A 23,727-nucleotide genomic window follows, 5' to 3' on the forward strand; every position below is an offset into this window, starting at 1 on the left:
GCAGGTGAGACTCAGTAAGAGTTTCCCTAACATCACCTTGCGCAAAATTATCTAACTCTGCATCACAAGCACCGTGAAATGAAAACTCAAATATTCGTTTTGGCATCTTCCAATATTACTAATTTCATGCTACATTTCTAAGATTCGATCGTGGCATTCCAGCTATATTGCATCACAATATCAGAACCCAAAGAATATATGTTTCTGAATAATATGATATATGCTTATGAAGATGCTAAGTTTCACAATTGTCTTCTTGTAAGATTGATTGACAATCTCTTATCCAATACCTCAACTGGACAAAACAGATAGTTGTTTAGCATGAACATAGCTCTTTATGTACGATGAAATGTCAAACATTATCAACCTTTTGATTGCTAGAGACATACAAATTACCGTAAAATAAAGAAATAGAGAAATACAGGGCCATATTCAAGTCATAATGACCTAATTCAATGATGACTGTGCGCATCTTGCTAAGCATCAGATCTTTGAGTGCAAATTTGTATCATCCATTGCAAAAAATACGTTGTACAGAATTGATCCGCAAGTCACTCTTGCGATGCACTGTTGTCTATTGTGAAGTGTAACTCCAGTTTTGTGTTGTATGTTCTGAGTATAAAGTGTGATAATTGCATGTCACTGAAGGAGTTTACCAAATTGTATATAAAAGGGGGAAAGCAGCTGCTTCACATTTGAATATCAAAATGACATTAGTTAGCATTTCTGTAACTGCAGTGACTTAAGTACTGTGTACGCTGATATTTTGCGAGGTTTTTATTTTCGTGAATTTCGCGAGACAGGTGCTTTTCGCAAAATTAAAGACATGCGAAAATATTGACTCTGATCCCGACGTGGATGTGACATACGCATGTACATTTCTAGGTTCAGTACGAGACTCCACAATCGTGAATTTAACCACTCGCGAAATCGTCGGGAATTCCAGATTCCAGATTCAAAAATTTAGACTCGCGAAATATATGGCGTATACAGTAACTTTATGAAATTTAGACCAAAGTGAGAAAGAATAAGCACATCTCTCCCACAATAGTCAATCGAGTATAGTCATAACTTCCCCCATCATAATCATCAAATTGAGTTTGCTCTGATCTTCAATAATAATCTCACTTAAATAGCCAGCGGTAGCTGCACTAATCATTTCCTTACACCTGTACATTCAACTTTACTCTTTTTTTATAACTGCTACATTCACCTGACTATACATACAAAATCAAGAATAACTAGAATGAATCTAGGAATCTATTCTTGGGTATAACCTCCCAGAAGGCCTCATCATCAATAGCCTTGGCATGTTTGGAGCCGAGTCATGAAGAGACAGTACACTACTTAGATTGATCTAGCACACTGCTACTACCATCACCACCAGCACCAGCGTACCAGGTAGCCATGCCAGGACTCTGGGTCTGGTGAGTGTCTGGCTGGAGGGGGTGCAAAGACATTGTCTGAGGGAGGTGTACCCCATACCATTCTTCATTAAGGTCATTGTCCAATAATAGCACTCCTAATACAGCTCTGCAAATACGGCCCATAACCACAACACCCTGATATTGTTGTTACAAATATTATAGCTGTGAAAACTGCAAAATAAGAGTTGCCATAGGTGAATTGTAATCATAATATTTGTTGAAATTTATAGTTTGATATCTCGTCAAGTTGTGCAAATTTGTCTGTGAGTCTGAGTTTGAGGGTATCTGAAATATGGAATTTTCAGGTTGTTGTTTTACATTATGAGATGATGTTTTCCTTTTTGAATGCCTAATCTCCTAAAAGCTTTACTACGACTTCAAAGCTTCTTTTCTAAATGTGTCTTACAGGTTGCCAGCTTTCTTCACATTTTATAGCAGAACCTTACAAATAAATTCATGCAGAATATACATACCTATATAATCTATATGATGAACATTTGTCTAATAGATGATGACCTCATATAAAAAACTTTGAAAATAAAATGGTGTTTATCTGTTTTTGCATTCAAACTCTTTATATAAATTATATATCTTAAAAGCTATCAGTCTGATTAACATTAGAACAGTGTAGAATCCCCCAAACTGCTTTTAACCCATTGAAGACAAGCTGATTTTGCTACAACATGCATTTCCTATAGACCCAAGCCCGAGTATACTTGGGACTTGTCTTCAACGGGTTAAAACTTAAATTGAAATTGAAAATTACTTCCTCGGGCTTATGTGAGGACAGGTTATGATTGACTTTTTACATTCCTTCTCACTTAACCTTGCAAACAGGTATGACATATTTCACTACATTCAAATGAAAAAGATATTTCCTTGCAAGCACTGAATTTTTCTACCATCTGAATACGTTTCATGTTATGGTTTATGCATCCAATTTGCACCCCCCCCCCCCTTGCTGGATCATAACTCTCTCTCCTTTTTTTTTTCTTCGTTGGCATTCCTGAATACATGAATACATCAAGCATCTGTGATTCAGAGTTATGTCCAAGTACGATCCAAGGCCTGGGAGAGAGATAATCATTATCTTCCTGCCGAGTCACCCTCCAATTGCCTCTTGGCATCCTAAGAACATCTTTAAAGACAATGGCTAACTACAGGTATATATACACAAGCAGACAAACAGACAGACATACACACAGACTAAAGACACATACATTCTCTTTAGAGGCTTCAGCTGGGGATAGAATAGTTTGCTTTGAGTTTAAGGAAGTAAACCCAGCAAAATCCATTAAATGTTTCTTTAATAAAAGGATATTTTTCTTTGTTCCAATAGTTGACTAGTCAAAATTGAAAATCATCAAAAAATGATATCAAAATTCAGTTTAGCAATAAAGAGATTAGGTTTAAAGTAGCATATGTGCATATACAGCAATACAATACACAGCCATTGAGGATATGTGTAAACATTTTTGAATTTCCCCATTTGAATTGTATGAGGTACTATTTGCCTAAATGCATGCACTAAATATGCAGAAAAAGCAGGTGCATTATATACCCCTAGGGTACCCCTAGGGCCTTAAGGGAACACTTTTCCATTTGTTTTATTATACCCTGAACAGATAGGCACATCTCAAGCGTGAAAGGTTTACCCGGTTCCCTGGAGTAAAACAATACAATATCCTCAATTGAAGCCCATGACAAAAACACACAGATGCACACACATAAAAACACATGAACACATACACCCATATAAGTTGTGTGCAGCTCATAGAAACTTGATAAGGTACAGAGCTCAAACCATAAAATCCCTTTTAAGTTAATTTTCAATACACCATAATACATTACGGCCCATTGAAATGTAAAAATGTAGTATGATATTCCATTCACAGCCATCAACGTGGCGACATCCAGCAAACTTTCAGGATCTGTAGCTAATACTGCAGTTGGGAGATTGGCAGAATGCAGAATGTTTGTCCAACAATAACAGGTATGGGGTATACTTCAGGTCACTCACAAGCAAAATATTCTCTAACATCTTATATCAGAAGTCATTTATTCAAGTTATAGTTGCCTTTCTCCAGCTGTTATATGATCTTCCATGACATCAAGAAAAGGACGTTAAGGCCTGTTCTGTAAAGATTAAGTACTTTCATTTACCATCAGCTTTGGAAATATCACTAATTGTTTATTTGTGTTCTCTTTCTTGCAGCTAGCAAAGGAAATACATAACAGTTAGTGATGGGGGTGACGGTAAGAAAGTGTGAGATAGATAGATTTTCATTTGTCCTTTTTTTTTTCATCTGAAATGAATGATAGGCAACAAATACAGATAGATAGATAGATAAATAGATAGATAGACAGATAGATATATATATATATAGATAGATAGATAGATAGATCAGATAGATAGATAGATAGATAGATCAGATAGATAGATAGATAGATAGATAGATAGATAGATAAAATAGATAGATAGATAGATCAGATAGATCAGATAGATAGATAGATAGATAGATAAATAGATAGATAGATCAGATAGATAGATAGATAGATCAGATAGATAGATAGATAGATAGATAGATCAGATAGATAGATAGATAGATAGATCAGATAGATAGATAGATAGATCAGATAGATAGATAGATAGATAGATAGATAGATAGATAGATAAAATAGATAGATAGATAGATCAGATAGATCAGATAGATAGATAGATAGATAGATAAATAGATAGATAGATCAGATAGATAGATAGATAGATAGATCAGATAGATAGATAGATAGATAGATAGATCAGATAGATAGATAGATAGATAGATCAGATAGATAGATAGATAGATACACATGTAGATCAGATAGATAGATAGATAGATAGATAGATAGATAGATAGATAGATAGATAGATAAAATAGATAGATAGATAGATCAGATAGATAGATAGATATATAGATATATAGATAGATAGATAGTTATATAGATAGATAGATAGATAGATAGATAGATAAATCAGATAGATAGATAGATAGATAGATAGATAGACAGATAGATAGATAGATCAGATAGATAGATAGATAGATAGATCAGATAGATAGATAGATAGATATATCAGATAGATAGATAGATAGATAGATAGATACATTTAGATGAATAGATAGATGGATGAATAGATTGGTAGAAAGTTAGCTTGATGGGTGGATGAATGATTATATAGATGCATTCATAAATAGATAAGCAGATTAATACATCTGTAATGCACTATTTCCATCTGAAACATGATAATGCATAGCTTAATATCAAACATTGAGATAGAGACAGACAAGCAGACATCAAACAGACAGACAGAGACAAAGAGAAGAAGAGAGTTTTGAGAGTAAACTGATGATGATGATGATGATGATGATGATGATGATGATGATGATGATGATGGGGGGGGGGGGTCATTATCTCTCCCCCTATTTACCAAACTCTCTGGTAGAAAACAACAAAAGGGGATGGATAAAGGAGCTAGGGCAGGAACACTCATACCCCTGCCCCTTTCCCTTCCCAAGCCGTTGCTGCATATACCAACATCACAGCTTGCCTGATCTGTCAGACATGTGTGAAGGGTGCATTCCAGTGCTCCCCGGCTTTGAGGCTGTGGCATACCGCTGATGCCGATACATACACACACATACATGCATGCACACACAGTAACACCCCTTGCAGTTTCACTAGTATCACTGGGGGCACGACGTGGTAGTTGTTAGGGCAGTAACATCCCACCCATAGGCCTTACGACCAGGCATTCCCACCACCACATCGCCGTCCCCAAACAACGTCCGGACCAACAAAAGCGGCAGCACTCCATTGCTAAATGGGCTGGATGTGTAAAGATGGCTTAGCTGATGAACTTTCCATCTGTTTAGGCTGTGCTTAACTTTGATGAATGTTCTCCATCACTGGCAAGAGCATGAGTGCTTGGAAAGGTATTTGCACAACATGTTATATGGAAACATGTGGTTAGTAAGCCTCAAAGATTTCAATGAATCTTTTAACCTTGTTGATTCTCCAAACATTTTCTGACTTGAATTCTCTGTTCCTTTTATCATCTGCATCTCTCCATGACTAAAACATTAAAGGCCCGGCTATTACATACCTATGTAAAATTAGTTTTTAAAAAAAAAAATTACAATTGAGGTGATTTGAATTAATCTGAATTGACTAAAATGCACTTCCTGTCTCTCTACAGTAAATCTCTTGCTGCTTTCTATCCAAGAACATTTGGCTTTTTCAAGGCTAATAGGGAAGGCTGTTATGAGTGTTACATTACCTATCCACACATTTTCAAATTGGCATTAATGAGAATAGATTCAGGTGAACAGAACAGTAGAAACTGTATCAAAATTAGACTTAAAGTGAAAACGTATTTCATATTTTCACACATTTTTTTGCAATAATGATGTCAGTTGCAACTACATTTACACATTAGAGGAAGTGATGATGTCATTACAATGCAAGTTACCCACTGCGCTGTACACAAATGTGAATCTTCAAAAAAATGTCTTCTTCGTCATAAAATGAATTAAAAATAACTCACATTCTCTGCATCAATTTGTTGAAATCTTCTGCCAGTGAATATAACATTGACTTTCAGGAGGGAAAGCAGAGTAAGTATTGCTATTAACAAAAAGCATGATTTATATCATCATGGTTTATTTCTAATAAACTAATAGGACATCAATCATTCCCTCATCTAATTTCAATGTACATATATCAGAAAAGAGTAAAAACAATATGTGATGGGGCAGCAGACCATATTGAAAACCTTAGACTGACCACACAAGATTCCTCTTTCTCTTCCCTTCTCTCCATCTCTCACTCTGTTTCTCTCTCTTTTTTTTAGTCTAGTTATTATACTATCTATCTATCCCTTCATCCATATATCTATCGTTCCATTCAGCCATCCATCTATTCATTATCTGTCTGTCTGTCTATCTATCTATCTATCTATCTATCTATCTATCTATCTAGCCAGCTAGCTGTCTATATATCTATAGGTTTACCTATCTATCAATATGTATATGCACAGATGTACACACATACATAAATATCACTCTATTCAACTGCCTCTCTCTTCCCTTTTTATCTTCTCTCGGCCATATCCTCTTCATTTTCAATCTAGCTCTCCTTATGCCAAACTCTCTTTGAATTTGCCCTTTCTTCCATTCTTTCCTACCCTCAAACTCATCTTGTGAAATAACTCATTAGGACCACGGGTCTTTCAGGTCCCCCGTTTCTCTCCAAGCTCCGGTTAATGACATCCCACAACCCATCCCCGACCACATGGGACCATCACCTCGGACCCGCCACCTTCCCCCCTCCTACGCCAGCCGCCGGGGCACAATGATGTCAAGATTGACGTCAATTCACACATACGCTTCACCGTCGCTGGCGCCACATTGGCCGAGAGTCGCCATGGCGATCCATGGGAAACACCACAACCACAGCATCATCATCTACAAAACTCGAAGGATAACTGCCCCTCAAATATAAAGTTCTCACTACAAATGGGTCCTATCAAGCTTTATTTTTATGGTCACAAGTCAGCAATGAGTCATATGATATGGAAAGTTCCCACTGGTAAAATGGGGACCATTGTGGTATAAACACACCGATTTTCTACCACTGGTGTTGTCAGAATCATTCTTCAAAATGCGTAAATCAAGAATGTGATCACTAACACAGGGCACGCCACTAGGTGGTCAAGGCAACTAAAGACTGATGTGGGCCACCAAATGTTGAAAAAACAGCTGCCTTTTGGTGGCCCAATCATTTAACAAAGATTTGAAGTGAATTGCTATCCTATTTTGGGCCATTTTTCTTTTTGGGGCCACCAAAAATATAGTTAGTGTCAAGCCAGAACTAATATATATGTATGCTTTTTCCAGAAAAGATATGATGGAGGTAAATAGATAAAACACATTCTGAGGAAATGAATCTATATCTACTGTAGATCTTTGATATCATTACTTGATTTGCATCACACCAAATTACCACTCTTTGTGGTATAATCCTTAGGATTTACTGGAAGATACTGTTATTTGGTTAAAACACATCAGTGAATTTTTCTAGACTCATTGGGTCACAATTACTGCATACCATAAAACTAAATCTGCAACAATTGCAACTACTTCAATTACAAAGTGCTAAAATCTACCTCATATTTACAGTTTGGATAGTGATATTCATGTTTATCATTACGGTGGCTTCTCTTTATAAAAATTTAAAAAATGTTACTAGGGTACTTTCTTATATATTCTCTTCAAAGTTTTGCTAGAACCTACTAAATTGTCATTTCTGGAGACAGAGCATCATACACAGTAGTTTTGCTTAGTTTGTGGCAGGAATATTGTTGCTTGAGTTAGAGAATCCAAATTTGACCTCAGTAAATACAATCTAAGCCTTTTCATATTGAGAAATTTAGAATTCCATCTTTCAATGATACATTACAACAAACAGCTGACTTCAAAATTTTCCATCCCGAAAGGATTAGAATATGATAAAGAGAAGAAATATCCACTTTTCTTGTGGACCATCTCTCTCTTTCTTTCTAGACATTAGCAGTGGCCCAGCAGCCCAGCAGAAATAGATGTCTGGCCACCACTCTTTTTCTGTTTTTTTTTATAGAAATGATATGTTTTGGTGGCCCGATTGGGCAACCACAGATTTGTGAGTATGTACACTGTTTTGATGTGTTAAATCAAATGTGTCTAATATGAAATAACTTCAGGAATATTTGGTGTCATGGATAAATCATGTTTATTCATCAGTTCAATTATTTTTTTTCACGTTATTCGTTTAAATATGTATTTTTCCATTATTTACTTCTTAGTCACAGTATGTGATTTTTGAAGCACTTTCTCATACCTGCAAATCTTTAAATGTTTATCGCATGGTAGATTGTACCAAAAAAAAAAAATGATTTTATTTTTTATGATTCTTTCGATTTTTTTTTTTTTTTTTTTGGGGGGGGGGGGGGGGGGCACCAAATTTCATTGCCAGGCCCCCCAAAATGAAATTTGATGCTTATAAGGTTTGGGCCACCAAAGAAAAAAGTTAGTGTTAAGCCTTGAGAATGTTGTTCACTGTCTCTCAAACAAGCTAAGCCTATAACCCCCTCTCCCACACACACACACACACACACACGCACACACATGTACACTCTCCACTATTTCTCTCATATCTTTCAAAGCCATCGCACTTCCCAACAACCAACATAGACCACGTGTGCATGACTGCTAAATAGCATTCGTGCCGTCAACGTCACGGATATTACATCAGATGTTGTCACTGTCATCGGCGCACATCATCGGCATTCCTGTACCTATCCGTGACACTGCGCTTACATCAACAAGCGCAAGGTAACGCATACCTCGCCGATGACTGTACCCCAAGGGCAGAGTGTATCTGTGGCACACATGCGCTATTTTCTATACTTATACTTATAAGATAAGCAAAAACTATAACCGAGAAGATGGTTCTTTTGAGCTTCTTTTTAAGCTCAGAATATGAAAAATCATGACCTAACTCTTTTGTCGATGCCCATAGGAAAGCTTAAAACAGGCAGCGACTATCAACTCCTCTAAACCTCAAGAAATAAAGTACCTGTAGTAAGTTTAGTCTGTATCCTCTTTGCATTCCTATATTGCTTTTGACAAGGAGTAGCAAAATTATCAAGAATAGTCCCTTGAGAGGTAATGTTTCCTTACCAAGTATGACATAGAGTAGCAGCTTAGGAAAAAAACAAAAATAAAAAAGCAGAATATCATGCCTCCTAGTTGTCATCATCGTTGAAAATGTCTTAATGTTCAGGTAACAATCGCATTCCATTGCCTTGTGATTAATTGTGACAGTAAGGAAATCAATTAAACTTGGTATGTGAGGTATGTCTAACAGGGGATTCTTCTTAAAATAGATCTTTGTTTATTTATGACACCATCTCCTACCCATTTTCTTTGAAATATGTGACCTTCCAATTCACACTCAGATACAATCATAATCCCATGTATCAAGTTATTAAGCACTGGCTGTAGCTATGCTGTTACATGAATTATCATTTTAGTCCATTTATGCATTTCATGTACTTTTACTCTTGAGGTCCTCAATAGTTGAGGTCATTTTCAATTTCTTTTTCAGGGAATTTATTGCAATGTTAGGAGCTATTCATCAGCAAGCAGTGGTTCGCTGTACTTGTACTAGGGCTATGATGATGTACAATTTTGTGTCCCAAATGTTTGGTCAAACATGGGAAAGAAGGGGGGGAGAACAATGTATACATATTCATTTAATACCTTATCATGTAAAAAAAAAATCTTCAGTGAAACGTTTGTAAAGTATTCTTCCCCCATTAAAACATTTTGCACTGGATCTTGTAATGTTCTATCTATGCAATAACAGTAACTACATATTCTGACATTCCAATATTCCTGTCAATCATGCAGCAGTCGCTTTTTCATTTCAAAACTCTTTTTTTTTTTTTTGGTTTAAATATTTGAAGTTAGAGACAACAGACTGTTTTCTTTCTGGAACCTAAATAGAATCAAAACTTACATGTATCAGCCAACAGGGAAAGAAATGGTGACATTAAGTTCCTGAGGGAACAGTGCCATGCAACCTATTTACAAGCTACGCAAAGAATGCAAAGTGTAAATTGTTCGCCAATTACTGAGGTTACTGTTACCATGGCAGCAACATTCACCTGAAACTAGAGTAACGGAAGTGTAGTATTCAATGAAGCATCTAGGAATACTTTCTTTTTCCTTTTTTTTTGGACTAAAAAGATTACAACAAGTTTGCCTGGCAAACACTAGCTTTTAGTTCCCAGCATCAGAATGTGTAATTCTTAAATTTCTTTTCCCAGGAGCAAATACCTACATATAAGTTTACATCTGATGGAAATAATAAGTACATATTTAACACCTAGACTTGATTGAAGATGACAATAAATCATTATGTCATTTCGTATTATATCATACATTTATATGTTTACATATCTATATATTCATATTTTTATATTCATATATACTTATATATACTATATATATGTTCATATATAAAAAAAATCCCTAAGCCCCTTAACAGGATGACAAGACAGGATGGAGCACTTTAATGCTATTTTAGGTATTCATCACATATAAACATATAATATACTGTAAAAGTGGAAATTTTCATGATGTGGAAACTTTTGCGCATTTCGTGCAACCAGAAACTAGCGTGAAAACAAAGGCATGCAAATATTTCTACTTGCCATACATTTAAGTAATTGATGTCTCGATTAAAAAAGCACGAAATTCATCTCACCTGGCCAAGTGTAAAAAATTACTCATGCAAAAATATCCACTTTTACAGTAACAGACAGTGCCTTAGATTATTTGAGAGCCTGCAGGTGTTGAGTACAGCAAGATGAGGGTAGTGTATCCATGGCAGACAAAATTGATTTCAAGAGTGACAGAAAAGTCAGTCTACTTATTAATTAAAATCTACAGAAACAATGAATATAGTGAATGTGGGCAGGTAACTAAGTGAATTAGTCTTGAACAAGACTGAGGGAGGTACATGTGGGATGGAAATAATTTCTATACTCATCTATGTGTGCCTATCGCATGTAACACTGTATATGCTGTGTATATATATTTCCGATTTGGACTTAAAGTCAGTTTTGCAAATGGTTGAATGCAAGATCAAGAACCACAGTGATGGAATTAAATATGAGTAATATCTCTTTTGAAGAAGCAAAGGTAGTTATTCAAATTCATGAAATTCACGTCGACGTAGGGCAATTTGTCAATCAGTTGCAAAGCAACGGTAGTGTTCTGCTATGCTTGAGAAGATAACCAAATGAAGCTGTCGATTCTGCAAATATCAGTTGGCTTGAAAAATTCAAAAAAACACAACTATGTAAAACATATATCGCATACATGGTTATTATTGACGTGAGCAGTAGAACAAGAAATATTACAAGAATGACAAGAAAAGTGACTATAGGCATGCATCACAGTGGACATCGCAATTACGATGACTGAGTAAATTGATTGAGGAGTTGTTACGCTAAAATCATACGGCACAATTAAGAAATGAACATAAACACAACATGAGTAGCTGGAAGACTGATAAAAAACAAAAAACAGTTTCATGATATAAATAACAGGAGACAGTCAACATTGTAACAATCTGCTGGTCAGGTGAAACGGAAGTTTCAATTAAGGATATATACTCACAATTCAAGCAGGGCAAAAAAAAAAATCCAAACAACAACATACAAATTATTTATGCAGCATTGCACAGAATCAAACTTTCCTTAATCTTTTAGAGGCAGAATATCGAGGCAACCAGGGGCAGGAAGTTTCCCTGATGTTTAACAGCTGCCCTTACGGAATCGGAATACTGTACCTCTCAGCAAAAACAAAAACCCACACTAGTTTCATCAGGCAGGGAGAAGCGGGAGAAATCAAAGATACAATCTGGCACCATTCTAGCTCCCTGAAACATTTGGGTTAAGACCATCATCACTGAAGACATGAATGTGAGGAAAGGAGATAAAAGATGCAATGACATTCCATCAGCCAGCTATGCTGGGAATCCGGTTTGCCAGGGATGCCCCCGAGAGGGGTTGCCATAGCAACCACATACTACCAGGCTCTACTGCGGGATGTTGTGCAGAACCCATACCACTTGAACTGGTTCCATGTAGATAGAATGGCAGTAAAAGTATATATGCCAGTCACATACAAGGTTTCCTAGGATCACATTTCATAGAGCTTTTTTAAAATGAAGCACCCTTCTATTGCATGATTTTAAACATCTTTTAGGAACCTATCAAACCACACCAGCACACAAACTTAAATGTGTAAGATGCCACAAGCTATATTGAGATTCAGAAAAACTACTTTCAGAGGTTACCTATGCATGGTATGTATTTTATCACTTTGATACACACCTTGATTATTACATAATTACAGTACACACAAAGACATGATGCTTTTTTAAAGACATCATCTGGACAATAATTCCTTTCCCTAAAATCAAGTATAATTCTCACACTGTTTTCTGAGGGATTCAAAATCAACCACTAGTCAAATTCAAAACTGAAAGTTAACAACTGCAGTGGTAAGCAACTTTGTCATGTGTGTGCTTGACAACAAACACATTCATCACTATGGCATCAAAATTAACATCACCACACAAATAGCACCCATGCCGGTAATATCGTACCTGCCTTTTAATCAGCAGACTCCAAGATGGTAACCAATAGACTCGAGGAATAAAATGGCCAAAGATTTGAATGATACGCCAGCAGAGGTGACGATGAAGTTACAATCTAAACACTCCAAGCATGTGACTTTCTCTTATTCCAGGTTCACTTCCCTTCTGTCCGCTCCCTACATCTCTCCTCCTGCGAAACCTTAAAGTCTTAATTCCGCCTCGGGAGTGATGCGATCCGTAGGAGATACCGGTCTGCTGATGGGGGCGGATGGAGGATGGCGGGGAGGAGGTATCCCAAAGTGCAGTGTTCTAAGGTAGGTAGGGACAAACACACATGGATGTCTGGTCCCCCTTGTTTAGTTCACGATTAGTCTTTGCCTCACAACTTCCAAACTCGATACAAATCCAGACTTTGTTCCGTTGCTCTCTTGCTAAGACATGACACTTATCAATGAATCATGAGTAATAGTGTGGAGTCATAATAGTTGAAGTCACAAAGGAAAATATCAAACTGGCATCCTCTAAAGTTTACTTCAAGGGGTATATCATGTGAGCCTGATAGCATACGTATGCTCTGGAAGAGATCACATACCAGCAGGATTGGTGATAAGACTACCAAGCCATGGCAAGGGCTTGCATTGAATGGCATGCGTATTGACGAGGGAATAATCTGAATCTATGCAGGCCATCTTCCGCTTTAAACAGTCACATCTCCTTGCTCTCTTTTCTCCCGACCCCCCCCCCCCCTTCCCCCCCCCCCCCTTTCCCCCCATCCTCCTCCCATCCTCCTCCCTCCTCCTTCCACCAGATTCTCATCCCCCGGCTTGTCACTAGGCACAGCCTGCCCAGCAAAGCCCGGCCGAGCACTCCACCACTCTGTCCCTGCCACGGCCCAGCCCAGTCTTCTTCACGCAAGAGACCAGGGACGATGGCCTAATAAGGACAATGGCATGCCAAAGGGTCTTCAGTCATCTCATTCCCTCCCTCTCTCCCCTCTCTATACCAGGAGACCGGTCCAGAGAGTACCCACTGTGTCTCTTCTATGTCTTGCCTCACCTCCACAAAGTACTGATACACCCAGTTTATTTTCCCTAGTATTGTGGAGACCTCATGCTATGATATTCTAGCTCAGCATCACCTCTCTCCCTTCATCATTTTCACTTCTCCGCATGTTGTGGTAATAAAAACATTTTATGATTTCCGTGCCTATTTCAAGAGGCAGATCCAATCCAATCCATTTTCATATTGCATCTCCATCTCAGACGGTCTCTCCTCTTTCTTCTCTCACACCTTTGCTCGTTCTCTCATAAAATCTCTCTTCTCACATCCCACTTACTGCTCTCTCCCACCTCCTCTACTTCTTTTTCTTTCATTTTATCCTTCTCTCTCCCTCTTTCTCTTTCTCTCTCCCTCTCTCTCTCTATCCTCCTTGACTTTGTGTATAATATGTATATATGGATATACATGTACCTCCTCATATATCTTAGAGTATAAGAGAGAAGATTTGCATTAGCAAAAAAAACCCCAATATGTCTAGACATATTGATGCACTTGAATGACAAAATGTGTGTGTAATTTTGAAGATGATGTCTATACTTGGCATAGTATTCACAGTTGTATTAGGGCAAGTAGAAGTCCCATTACAAGAATATGTGTATTTGTGTGTGTGTGTGGGGGGGGGGGGGAATATTATGTACATTACTGCATATCATGTGTGTATGTGTAGAAAAAAAAGAGAAGACAAAAAACAAAAACAAAGAGAGTGCATAAGATGAGCTTACATGTGTGTCGGTGTGTCCTATTAGAGAGACATGTTGCAAGATGTGTTTTGATATCTGACCACTCAACACTGGTGGATGCATTAAATCTATATCAAGGAGAGTCCACTACTGCCAGAGGCTACATGAGCACATGAAAATGAAATAGATGGTGACAGATGCAAGAACAGAATACTGTAAGACTTCACACAGAGAAATAGCCAAGATACAGAGGAAGAAGGCACACTTGATGATCACCTGTCTAATATCTAGTTCTCTTTTTTTTTTGTAATTCATATCTAATTCATATGCTTCATCAAGCATTTATTTATATGTCTATATTTTGACAGCTATGTATCTTCTTCTTCTTATTAAGTCTGCCTCCTTCAATAGACTGAAGATTCTTGCATATCATTTGTTCCCATCAAAGTCAGACAACTGCTTAACAAGGCTGTATCTCTACCACATTTGCTCACTGTCTCAATTTTGTTCACAAGATTGCAACATCATCACATGTCTTGAAAAAGTGTATTCATCTATACTAAAATATGCACATACAAATACAGAAGAGCATGTAAATGTGTTCTCTTTCAAATCACATATCAAAGCATGAGATTGTATGAATATCATGTTGTTTGTAGAATAGGCAAAAATGAAATCAAAATCAAGATCAAAATATATCACTAAAAAAAACACACACACACACAAAAAAAAACCAAAGTAGGCAAACATGAAATTAAAATCAAGATCAAATCATATGGTTTCAATAATAGGAAAAAAAACCCAATGTAGACTAAAATGAAATTTAAATCAAGATCAAATCATATTACTAGAAAAAAACAAAACAAGGTATTCAGTATTGGAACACCAAAAATAAACTTGCATGGGATAATATCTAGGCATCCAGCTCAATAGATATTGATATTCATAAATCATGTTTTGCCTGCTGTGCATTGATCAGAAGACAGACTGTCAGTTCAATAAGATGGGATGATACTGCCGGAGAATATAATGAGATATGTGTGAACAAAATCACATGCAGAGGGAAGGAAGAAGGGAAAAGGGAGAAAGGGCAGGACATGGGAGAGAGAGAGAGAGTAGGAGGGAGATGAACAGATGGAGTGATGGAGGGATGGAGGAGGAGAAGGAGATGGAGAGATAGAAAGGGGGAGAGATGAAGATAATACAAAGAGATGGAGAGGAAAGAGAGAGAGAGAGATAGGAAGAGAATAGCAAGAATAAGAAAGATAAGAGTAGATAATTGATGACAATAGATAAGAAAGATATGAAAGATAAATAGAAAGAGATAGGGAGAGGAATCAAGGAGAGAAAGAGAGAGGGAGAGAGGATGAAGGGGAGGGGAGGAGAGAAGGATGTGGAGCCAAACTAATCCTAAATGGACAGTCAATATTGGTATATATCATCATACCTAGATGGTATAGATTTGTGACCTAGATGGTATAGATTTGTGACCTTGATGACAGATATATATGTATCAGCAGGATACAGATCAGAAGCATTCCCTTAGGTTACATATGAAGAGTTTGTTTGCAAAAACCGGTAAGTCCATTTTTGAAGATTTTGAAGTATGGTCTTTGTCATTAAGTACAAAATAATACCTTTTAAATGATATATTGGTCATTGCATATAAAGGTACATTTTTGAAGTTAGGGTCAAAAGAAGCACACATTTTCTTATAATTCTCTTTATTTTTCTTGACCTTTAATCGCAAATATTTCCATTTGGCAAATATGGACTTATCGGTTTTTGCGAACAAACTCTTCATATATCCCAAAAGTGTGTGTCATGCACTTATCCTCATAAAGTTTGTTCCCTAAAACTTCTCCCTGAATGGGTGCCATATGGTGAAACAACCCCAAAAATCAAAGCAAAAACAAAATGAAGACAATCCTGTGGTTTTTTTCATCAAATATATCAAACAGTTCAAAATTCATGAAATCATGATTACTGATATTGATTTCCTTGTTTATTTCCATGTTTTCGTAACTTTGCGGTTACAAAAATATATTGCATGGACTATTTCCTTTTTGGCATTTTATATATCAGTGACATCTTCTTAATGGTGTGACTAAATGCCATGTAACAGTGCACACTGAATTAACTTCTATTTTCATTTATCTGCTGTAGCAGGAACCATACTAATCAACAGTATTCCTTATCACATTCAAATTAATCTTCGATTAAAAAAAGTATCAAAGTATGAGTTTTTTACTTGCATTTGGAAAGGCATATAGTCAAAGTGGAAAGTATCAATGGAATGAGTGAACAGAGAATCTCATTCCGAGATTGACTTATAAGGTTATGAAAATATTGATGCAGTTCCCATACAGAACAATGAAATTAACTTTGTTGGACCAAAAATCCAATTTCTTGCCCAAATACAGCTACATTTTGTTCTAGACATCTTGGAAATGCAATTGCAGGTGAATGAATATCACCAACAAATTTTGTCTCACACTGCTACAATACTGAATATTAGTATCAGCTGAAATCGGTCCTTTTCTCTGACTACAAGTGTCATCTTTCTATAGTATGTGATGGATGTTAGATGAATATGTGCTGAATGGACTTAACAGCTTTTACAAGCATTGCAGGAGAACCCTGTGCAAAAAGATTACTGAATATGTGAGCACAAAAGCAACTAGATTAACAAAATTTCAATAAAAAATATTTATACCTCTCTATCCAAACGATTGGGATTCATTTCAAAAGTACACGAATCATTATAACCAATAGGGTCAGCATTCATTATCATCATCATCATCACCATCTTCCCCAACCTCTCGATCCTCATTATCATTATCAATGTCACATTTTCATATCACTGTAATCATTACCATTATCAATGTCACATTTTCATATCACTGTAATCATTACCATTGGTGTTATTATCATTATCAATATCAATGTTATCATCGTCATAGTTACTAGTCATCATCTCCAATCCTATGACAACGTAAATGTAAACAGAAGAAGAGAGAGGAAGGAAAAATGAAAATGAAGATCAAGGAAAGGAGGAAGTCAGGACAGAGAATGAGCTCTCCTGCGCATTAGGGGATCATCTGCTGGAATGCTACGCCGCGTTGTCATTGCATTAGGCCGACAAATCAAGTTAGAGCCCACCTTGGCAACCACGCCTGTGCAACTGAGCCGTTTCTGCATCCCCCCACATGCCCCTCACACTGTTGGACATGGCTTACATGGAGCATAGCCTCACTTCAAGACTGGGATGCATTTATCATCATTTCTTTCAGAAATGAAGTCATGGATATGGCCTGACCAAAATTTGCAATTAGATTTTTACCGTCCATTTTACCGTCCATTTGGCACCAGGGACAAAACATGAGAAATTGTGGTCGCACATAGCTGTTCAGAAACAAAAAATTCTGATGGAGAAATTTGTGAGATTTTGCTTAAATCTTGCTGAAACGAGAGTTCAGAAATGAGGAAAAATTGTAACAACCTCAATACCTTCAAATCTGAACTGAAGACCTATCTTTTCAAGAAACTCTGAGAATGATGTGTGATACATTGTGAGAGCCGGGCGCCTTTGAATGTTTTTATGGATAAATGGCGCTATATAAATGCTGTTTCATCAACATCATCATAAAAAAGGACATCCTCCTTCATGTCATTTACGCACAAACATTCCTTGTCATGCTTTCCCCAGTTATCTCCAGGACATCAGTATGATTTACAGCCATTTCAGGTAACAGGGGCAGGAGTTATACCTCACACGGTATCAGGCCACATAAACAACACAGAGCTGTTAACTAAATGACTCGGTGAGGGATCGGTATGCTGCCCACATGCTGATTGGTCAATTCATTTCAAATCTGGAGGGTTGCGCCAACTGACCTTTAAGTATCACAGCCTCTGGATGACATACACCAATTGAACCTGACAGCTATCTAGGTTTTATTCGAATGCAGGTAGAGAGATATTGTATGTGACTGAAGGGCTTCATGATGTCTGAGCCACTATATGTATATATATAACTCAGGCTGGTATAGCATCACTAATTGGACTGAGAAGGGTTCTATATTTACATCAGTACATGAGGAAGGGATAAGGGGGCAGAGAAGAAGGGGGAAGAAATAGTCTAGCTGGCAGGCTGACAATGAAAGACAGCTACTACACAGAGGCAGAGAGAGGAGGAACTTCATAGGGAGACTGAAAAAAAAAACATCTGCAAGAAGACAATTCTTAATGCAGAGAGAGAGAGAGAGAGAGAGATATGAAGAAATATATAAATATAGGGGAAAGATGAAGAGTATTACACCTAGTAGGAGATGAAGAGGATCAAAATGAGCAGAAAATAACAAGGATCAGAAGGGATGGGGTATGAAACCGGTTAGAAACAGCAGAAGATGATATGGGTCAGAGGGAGCAGGATTTGAAGAGAATTGAAGGAGCAGAAGATGAAGGTATCAAAAGAAGGAGATCAAGAGGATCAAAAGGAGCAGGAGATGGAGAGGATTTGAAGATGCAGAAGACGGAGAGGAATAGAAAGCGGAGAAGGATCAGATGGTGGCGAGGATTAGAAGGAGCAGAAGATGAAGGGAATCAGATGAAGATGAGGAGGATCAGAACAAGGAGATGAACTGGATTAAAAAAGAGCAGGAGATGAAGTGGATCAGATGAAGCAGACTAGGATGATCAGAATGGAGCAGGGGATGAAGTGGATCAAAAGAATGAGATAAAGAGGATCAAAAGGAGCAGGAGATGGAGTGGATTTGAAGATGCAGGAGAAGAATAGGAGTAGAAGGTGGAGAAGGAGCGAATGGAGATGAGGATTAGAAGGAGCAGAAAATGAAGGGAATCAGATGAGGATGAGGAGGATCAGAACAAGGAGATGAACTGGATTAAAAAAGAGCAGGAGATGAAGTGGATCAGATGAAGCAGATTAGGATGATCAGAAGGGAGCAGGGGATGAGACAGATTACAAGGATTAAAAGGAGAAGGAGATGATAACAAAAAGAAGGAGCAGAAGATTTTGAGAATGAGAAGGCGCACGAGATTAAAAGGATTGAAGTATCGAGAGAAGGAGACGATTGCAATGGAGCAAGAGGTAAAGAGGATCAGAGGAGATGAAGATCAGGGGAGGTTAGAAGGAGGAGCTGAAGAGGATCAGAAGGATCAGGAGATGGTGTAGATCATGGCATGAGTTGAAGAGGATCAAGCAGAAAAGGAGACTTTTGAGCAGCTAAAGCAGAAGCAAGAAAGGGGGAAGACATCTAAGTGGAGCAGGAATGAGGAGTAGGTGTTGTAAAATATTCAAATAAATATCTTTTTATTGAGAAATGAAACTCAAGTCACATTTCTCTTAACTCTGTGAAGTCAAGAAAAGTCATGGCTGATCTTGATGAACAGAATGATGCAATTCAATGCTGATTGCCTCTTACCTTCTCTTTACTGCCATCCTCTGCCTCAAAGACATCCCCATCATTTGAGTGGTCTGCTCCATACAGGAACTGGCGTTTCAGCTGTGCAGCACTGAGTGAGGTGGGACTCTTCAACTCTCCTGTGGGGGTGCTGGACGCCACTGGAATGGGACTTTCGGGAGGGGTCTTGTAAGGCAAGGGGGTGGATGGAGTGGTAGGGGGAGTACCATAGATGGACTTCTTTTGTTCTGAGGATGCATTGAGGGAGTCCTCATCCTCCATGCCACCAGAGAGAGATGAGGAGGATGCACTGGGAGATTGTGGTTGCCATGACGACTTGGGAGTTGATGAAATGACTGGTGATTTTGCTTTGCCTGGAGGTAATGAAAGATTGACAGAGAGGACCATTACAACCTGTCACACACACAACATCTTTCAATGGTCAAATCCAGAAACGAGAGTCTCATTTTACTTGTCTTTTTTTAAAACCTGATTGAATGAATATCTTACTTTCCATTACACACATACTGTATGTAGACACACCGGCAGAACATAGTGCATAATAGAGATTACACAAAAAACAACATTTAATATTTTTTTTCTTCTCATTGGTTGAAAAGCAGAACTTATCATGATGTCACTTTGCTCATAGAAAAAAGAAACTAAAAGAACATCTTACATTGGGTTCCCCTCTTCATCATGTCATTGTAACATCAACTAACTTACACATTGTGTGCAATCATTTCAATGCAACATTTTTTCTCTCTGGTCTCTCTAGTTTGAAGCACTCAAAGTGGATATCTTTTTTTGTCAGTTTCATCAGAGCAATGGACTCAAACTCCAAATATTACACAGGGGCAAAGTTTTGAACACTTGCTTCAATACCTGGCTGAGCTATAGAGGGCAGCAAACACTAGTCTTCAATGCTAGCATTGCTGTTGGCAATGCTTGACTACAGACAAATGATCAAGCTGAATACCTTTGTGTGCACAAATTCATATATTGCAAGATCTTACTCATCTGTCAGTGTTTCTATGACATCATAGTCACATTCTGGACAAAAGTACATGAATTGGCACATTTCTGAATGAGGTAGATAGATATGCATTCATTTGCAACATCTGATCTGTAGCATGTCCTTATAAATTTGAAAGAAATTCAAGTAGACACTACTGACAACACAATGAACCTGTTTTGGCATGATATGCCCAAGGATGCATGATAAATAATGACAAAAGATTTGGATTAAGCTTATTATTTGAGATTAACTTGACAGAACATCCCACCTTCACCACTGCTCTCGCCACCGCCGCCACCGCCACCATTCGAAGCCATGAATTTCTCCCTCAGAGCAGCAAACTTGCTGCCAGAGACGAGGTTCTTGAAGGACCTGACATTGGAGGCACTGCTGTCGTCATCATCCGCTCTGCTCCCCCTGTTGAGGAACTTGTTCCTCTTGGCCTGGAGGGAGGAGACCGCACTCTCGCCCTTCTGGGCTGCCACACCCTCTTTCTTGGGTTGGGAGAGGTTGTTATTATTGCCTACTCTATACCTGTCCAACGAGAAGGGGTGGCCAAAGTTCCTCGCGAGGGGCGCACTGGGTGATGTGCTCGGAGATCTCTGGTAGGCTGGTGCTCCTGGGCTAGGCAAGTCACTGGGAGATGATTCCCTGGAAGGTGATGTTGCTTCAGGTGATACCTCTGCTGGAATGTCTCCACCGGTCCTGTTCGAAGCCGGTGAGTTGGTGCTCGCGGGCTCGCTGTTTGGATGCACCTCGATGACGGAGGACATCGTCTCTGACGTCGAGGTTGAAGGCGAACTGGAAAAGGGGAATGTTGTCGTGGATTTGATGGGGGAATGTACAGTGACGGTAGGTTTAGGAGCAGGAGGTGGGGCATCTTTCACGGCGGGGCTGTCACCATCTGGAGATGATGAGGAATCCTTTGAGGTCGAGGAGGCAGAAGTCTGCACTGTGGTATCGGTGGAATTCGAGGACGATTCCGAAGACAGACTTTTGCTCTCGGAAGACGAAGCATCCACCTCCATCTCATCTCTCGAGACAATGTCCACTTTCAGTGGAAGCACAGCATCCTTAACATCATCCTTTAAACCATTACCAGTTCTTTCTCCATCCAGCCCTGCTTTACCCGCCTTTTCTTTGTCTGCCTCTGGTATACTGCCCTCTTTGGAGATTTCATCGCTGGAAGACAGGGGTGCTTTTGGACTAGTGGTTTCTGTGGTACCTGAAATCAAGTGTGATACATCATAAGTTACAACTTCACAGTGCAACTAATGGCATCACAGCAATATGGCTTCACAAATGAAGTCGTTCAAGCCTGTCACCCATTCTTATTTGTTCCTAGTAGTATGCAATGTCGAAATAGCAATAAGATAAACTTGAAAGAAGTAGGTGTGAAAGTTAACTGCTAAACTGTGCAAACTCAGCAAGCTATTTTTGCCAATGAGTTTCTCAACTGATACATGTACGAATTACTGTTGTAACAGGAAGAAAGAGAATCAGAAATTTAATCGTAACCCCATCTGGATTTAGAAAAAATATATAATCCAGCATATATAGGTTGAATCATATCCTCTAGCTGCAACTATGATGCATTATTGTACCCTGAAGAATGTCTTCTCTGCACAAAAAACAAACAAACAAACCAAGAAACCAAGAAATCCCTAATTGCGCACAAATTCAACCAATCAGTGCTGCATTTATAGTAGTTCTTGGAATATTCATTCTAGTCAATGCAACAAGAAGCATGATATGGCACAGTGGGTAAGCAACTGATTTCACAGATTGTGCAGCAAAAAACTTCACATGTGTAAATCTTTTGATCACTATCTTTCTCGAGCAGTAAATATGTATTTGACAAATATGAGAAAACAATATGCAGAGAATGGACTATTTTGAAAATGAATTGAAGAGCAATAATGATATTCTAAGCATTTTCCTAAGAAGCTTAATAGCTAACTTCAAAACTTGTTTTTCTTAGTTGAAAAAAAAAGAAACTCTGAGTGTGCACAATGACAGACGGACGAACAAACAGACAGTACAAACCATTTTGTTAATCAGAGAATATCTCTGAAACATATCCCCAAGTGGTGACTGCGATTTTGAAATAAGAGTAAACTGCATCCCCTTTTTAATGAGTGGGGCTACTCAAATGAATGGGACACAATATGCTATGGCCTTGCAAGTGTTACAAAGAAAAACCCTCTAGCAAAAAGGAGGGATGAAGCACCCTCTTATAGAATCCAGGACATCTTTTCTTATCCACTCAGATCTTTGTTTCCAGTTTCAATTTTGTTTTCTTGCAACTGACAAAACGGAAAAGTTTGTAAACACATAAAAATGGGATTATGGCAAGATTTGGGGAGGTGAAAATGGAACTGTCCCTGAACGAATGACACAGGGGTTTTCATAAAAATGCCCACCTGTGAGTTTAGGGTCCGGAAACCTTACAATGGGGGTTTGACATCAAAAGGGGTGCGGCGTGGGTCATCACCCCTCATTTCTCAGGGCATTCACCTCTGCTTCATTCATTTATTCAAATACATCCAGTTCGTATATACCTAGTAGGACGCTAGGTGCTGCAGATCCTGCAAGAGCTTATATTTATGTCCTTTTGGATCTCTGGTAACGATTTATACCAAAGACAAGAAAAGAGTCTCTTTATTGTTTACACCAATGAGAGAAAGACAGAAGAGTTTTGATATCGAGTTCTTCTGATCCATGTTTCTAATTTACATTCCTTGCAATGTCAAAGAAGCATATATTTTTTTGCCTTTTTTCTGAATGTTTCAAATCCCTCTCTTGTCTGCCTATATTATAGGGCCTATACAGTATGTCCCCAAAAAAATTACAACGGGGCCCTCCACAATGAT

General features: G+C 38.2%; 1 protein-coding gene across 1 annotated transcript in view; it reads right to left on the bottom strand.

Annotated features, from left to right (window-relative positions):
- LOC139726287 (uncharacterized) overlaps window positions 1–23,345 on the bottom strand; it is a 53,275-nt gene extending 29,930 nt beyond the window's left edge. Inside the window, exons 1-3 of the mRNA XM_071637355.1 lie at window positions 23,306–23,345; window positions 21,123–22,079; window positions 19,858–20,210 (exon numbers count right to left, since the gene is read on the bottom strand). Of these exons, the coding sequence (XP_071493456.1) occupies window positions 19,858–20,210; window positions 21,123–22,079; window positions 23,306–23,345 (1,350 nt within the window). The remainder of the gene's footprint in view (window positions 1–19,857; window positions 20,211–21,122; window positions 22,080–23,305) is intronic.
- Between the last annotated feature and the right edge of the window lie 382 nt (window positions 23,346–23,727).

This window comes from Diadema antillarum, unplaced genomic scaffold, assembly GCF_040938485.1.
Source record: "Diadema antillarum isolate AM-2024a unplaced genomic scaffold, OU_Dant_1.0 seq00000082_RagTag, whole genome shotgun sequence".
Lineage (NCBI taxonomy): Eukaryota > Metazoa > Echinodermata > Echinoidea > Diadematoida > Diadematidae > Diadema > Diadema antillarum.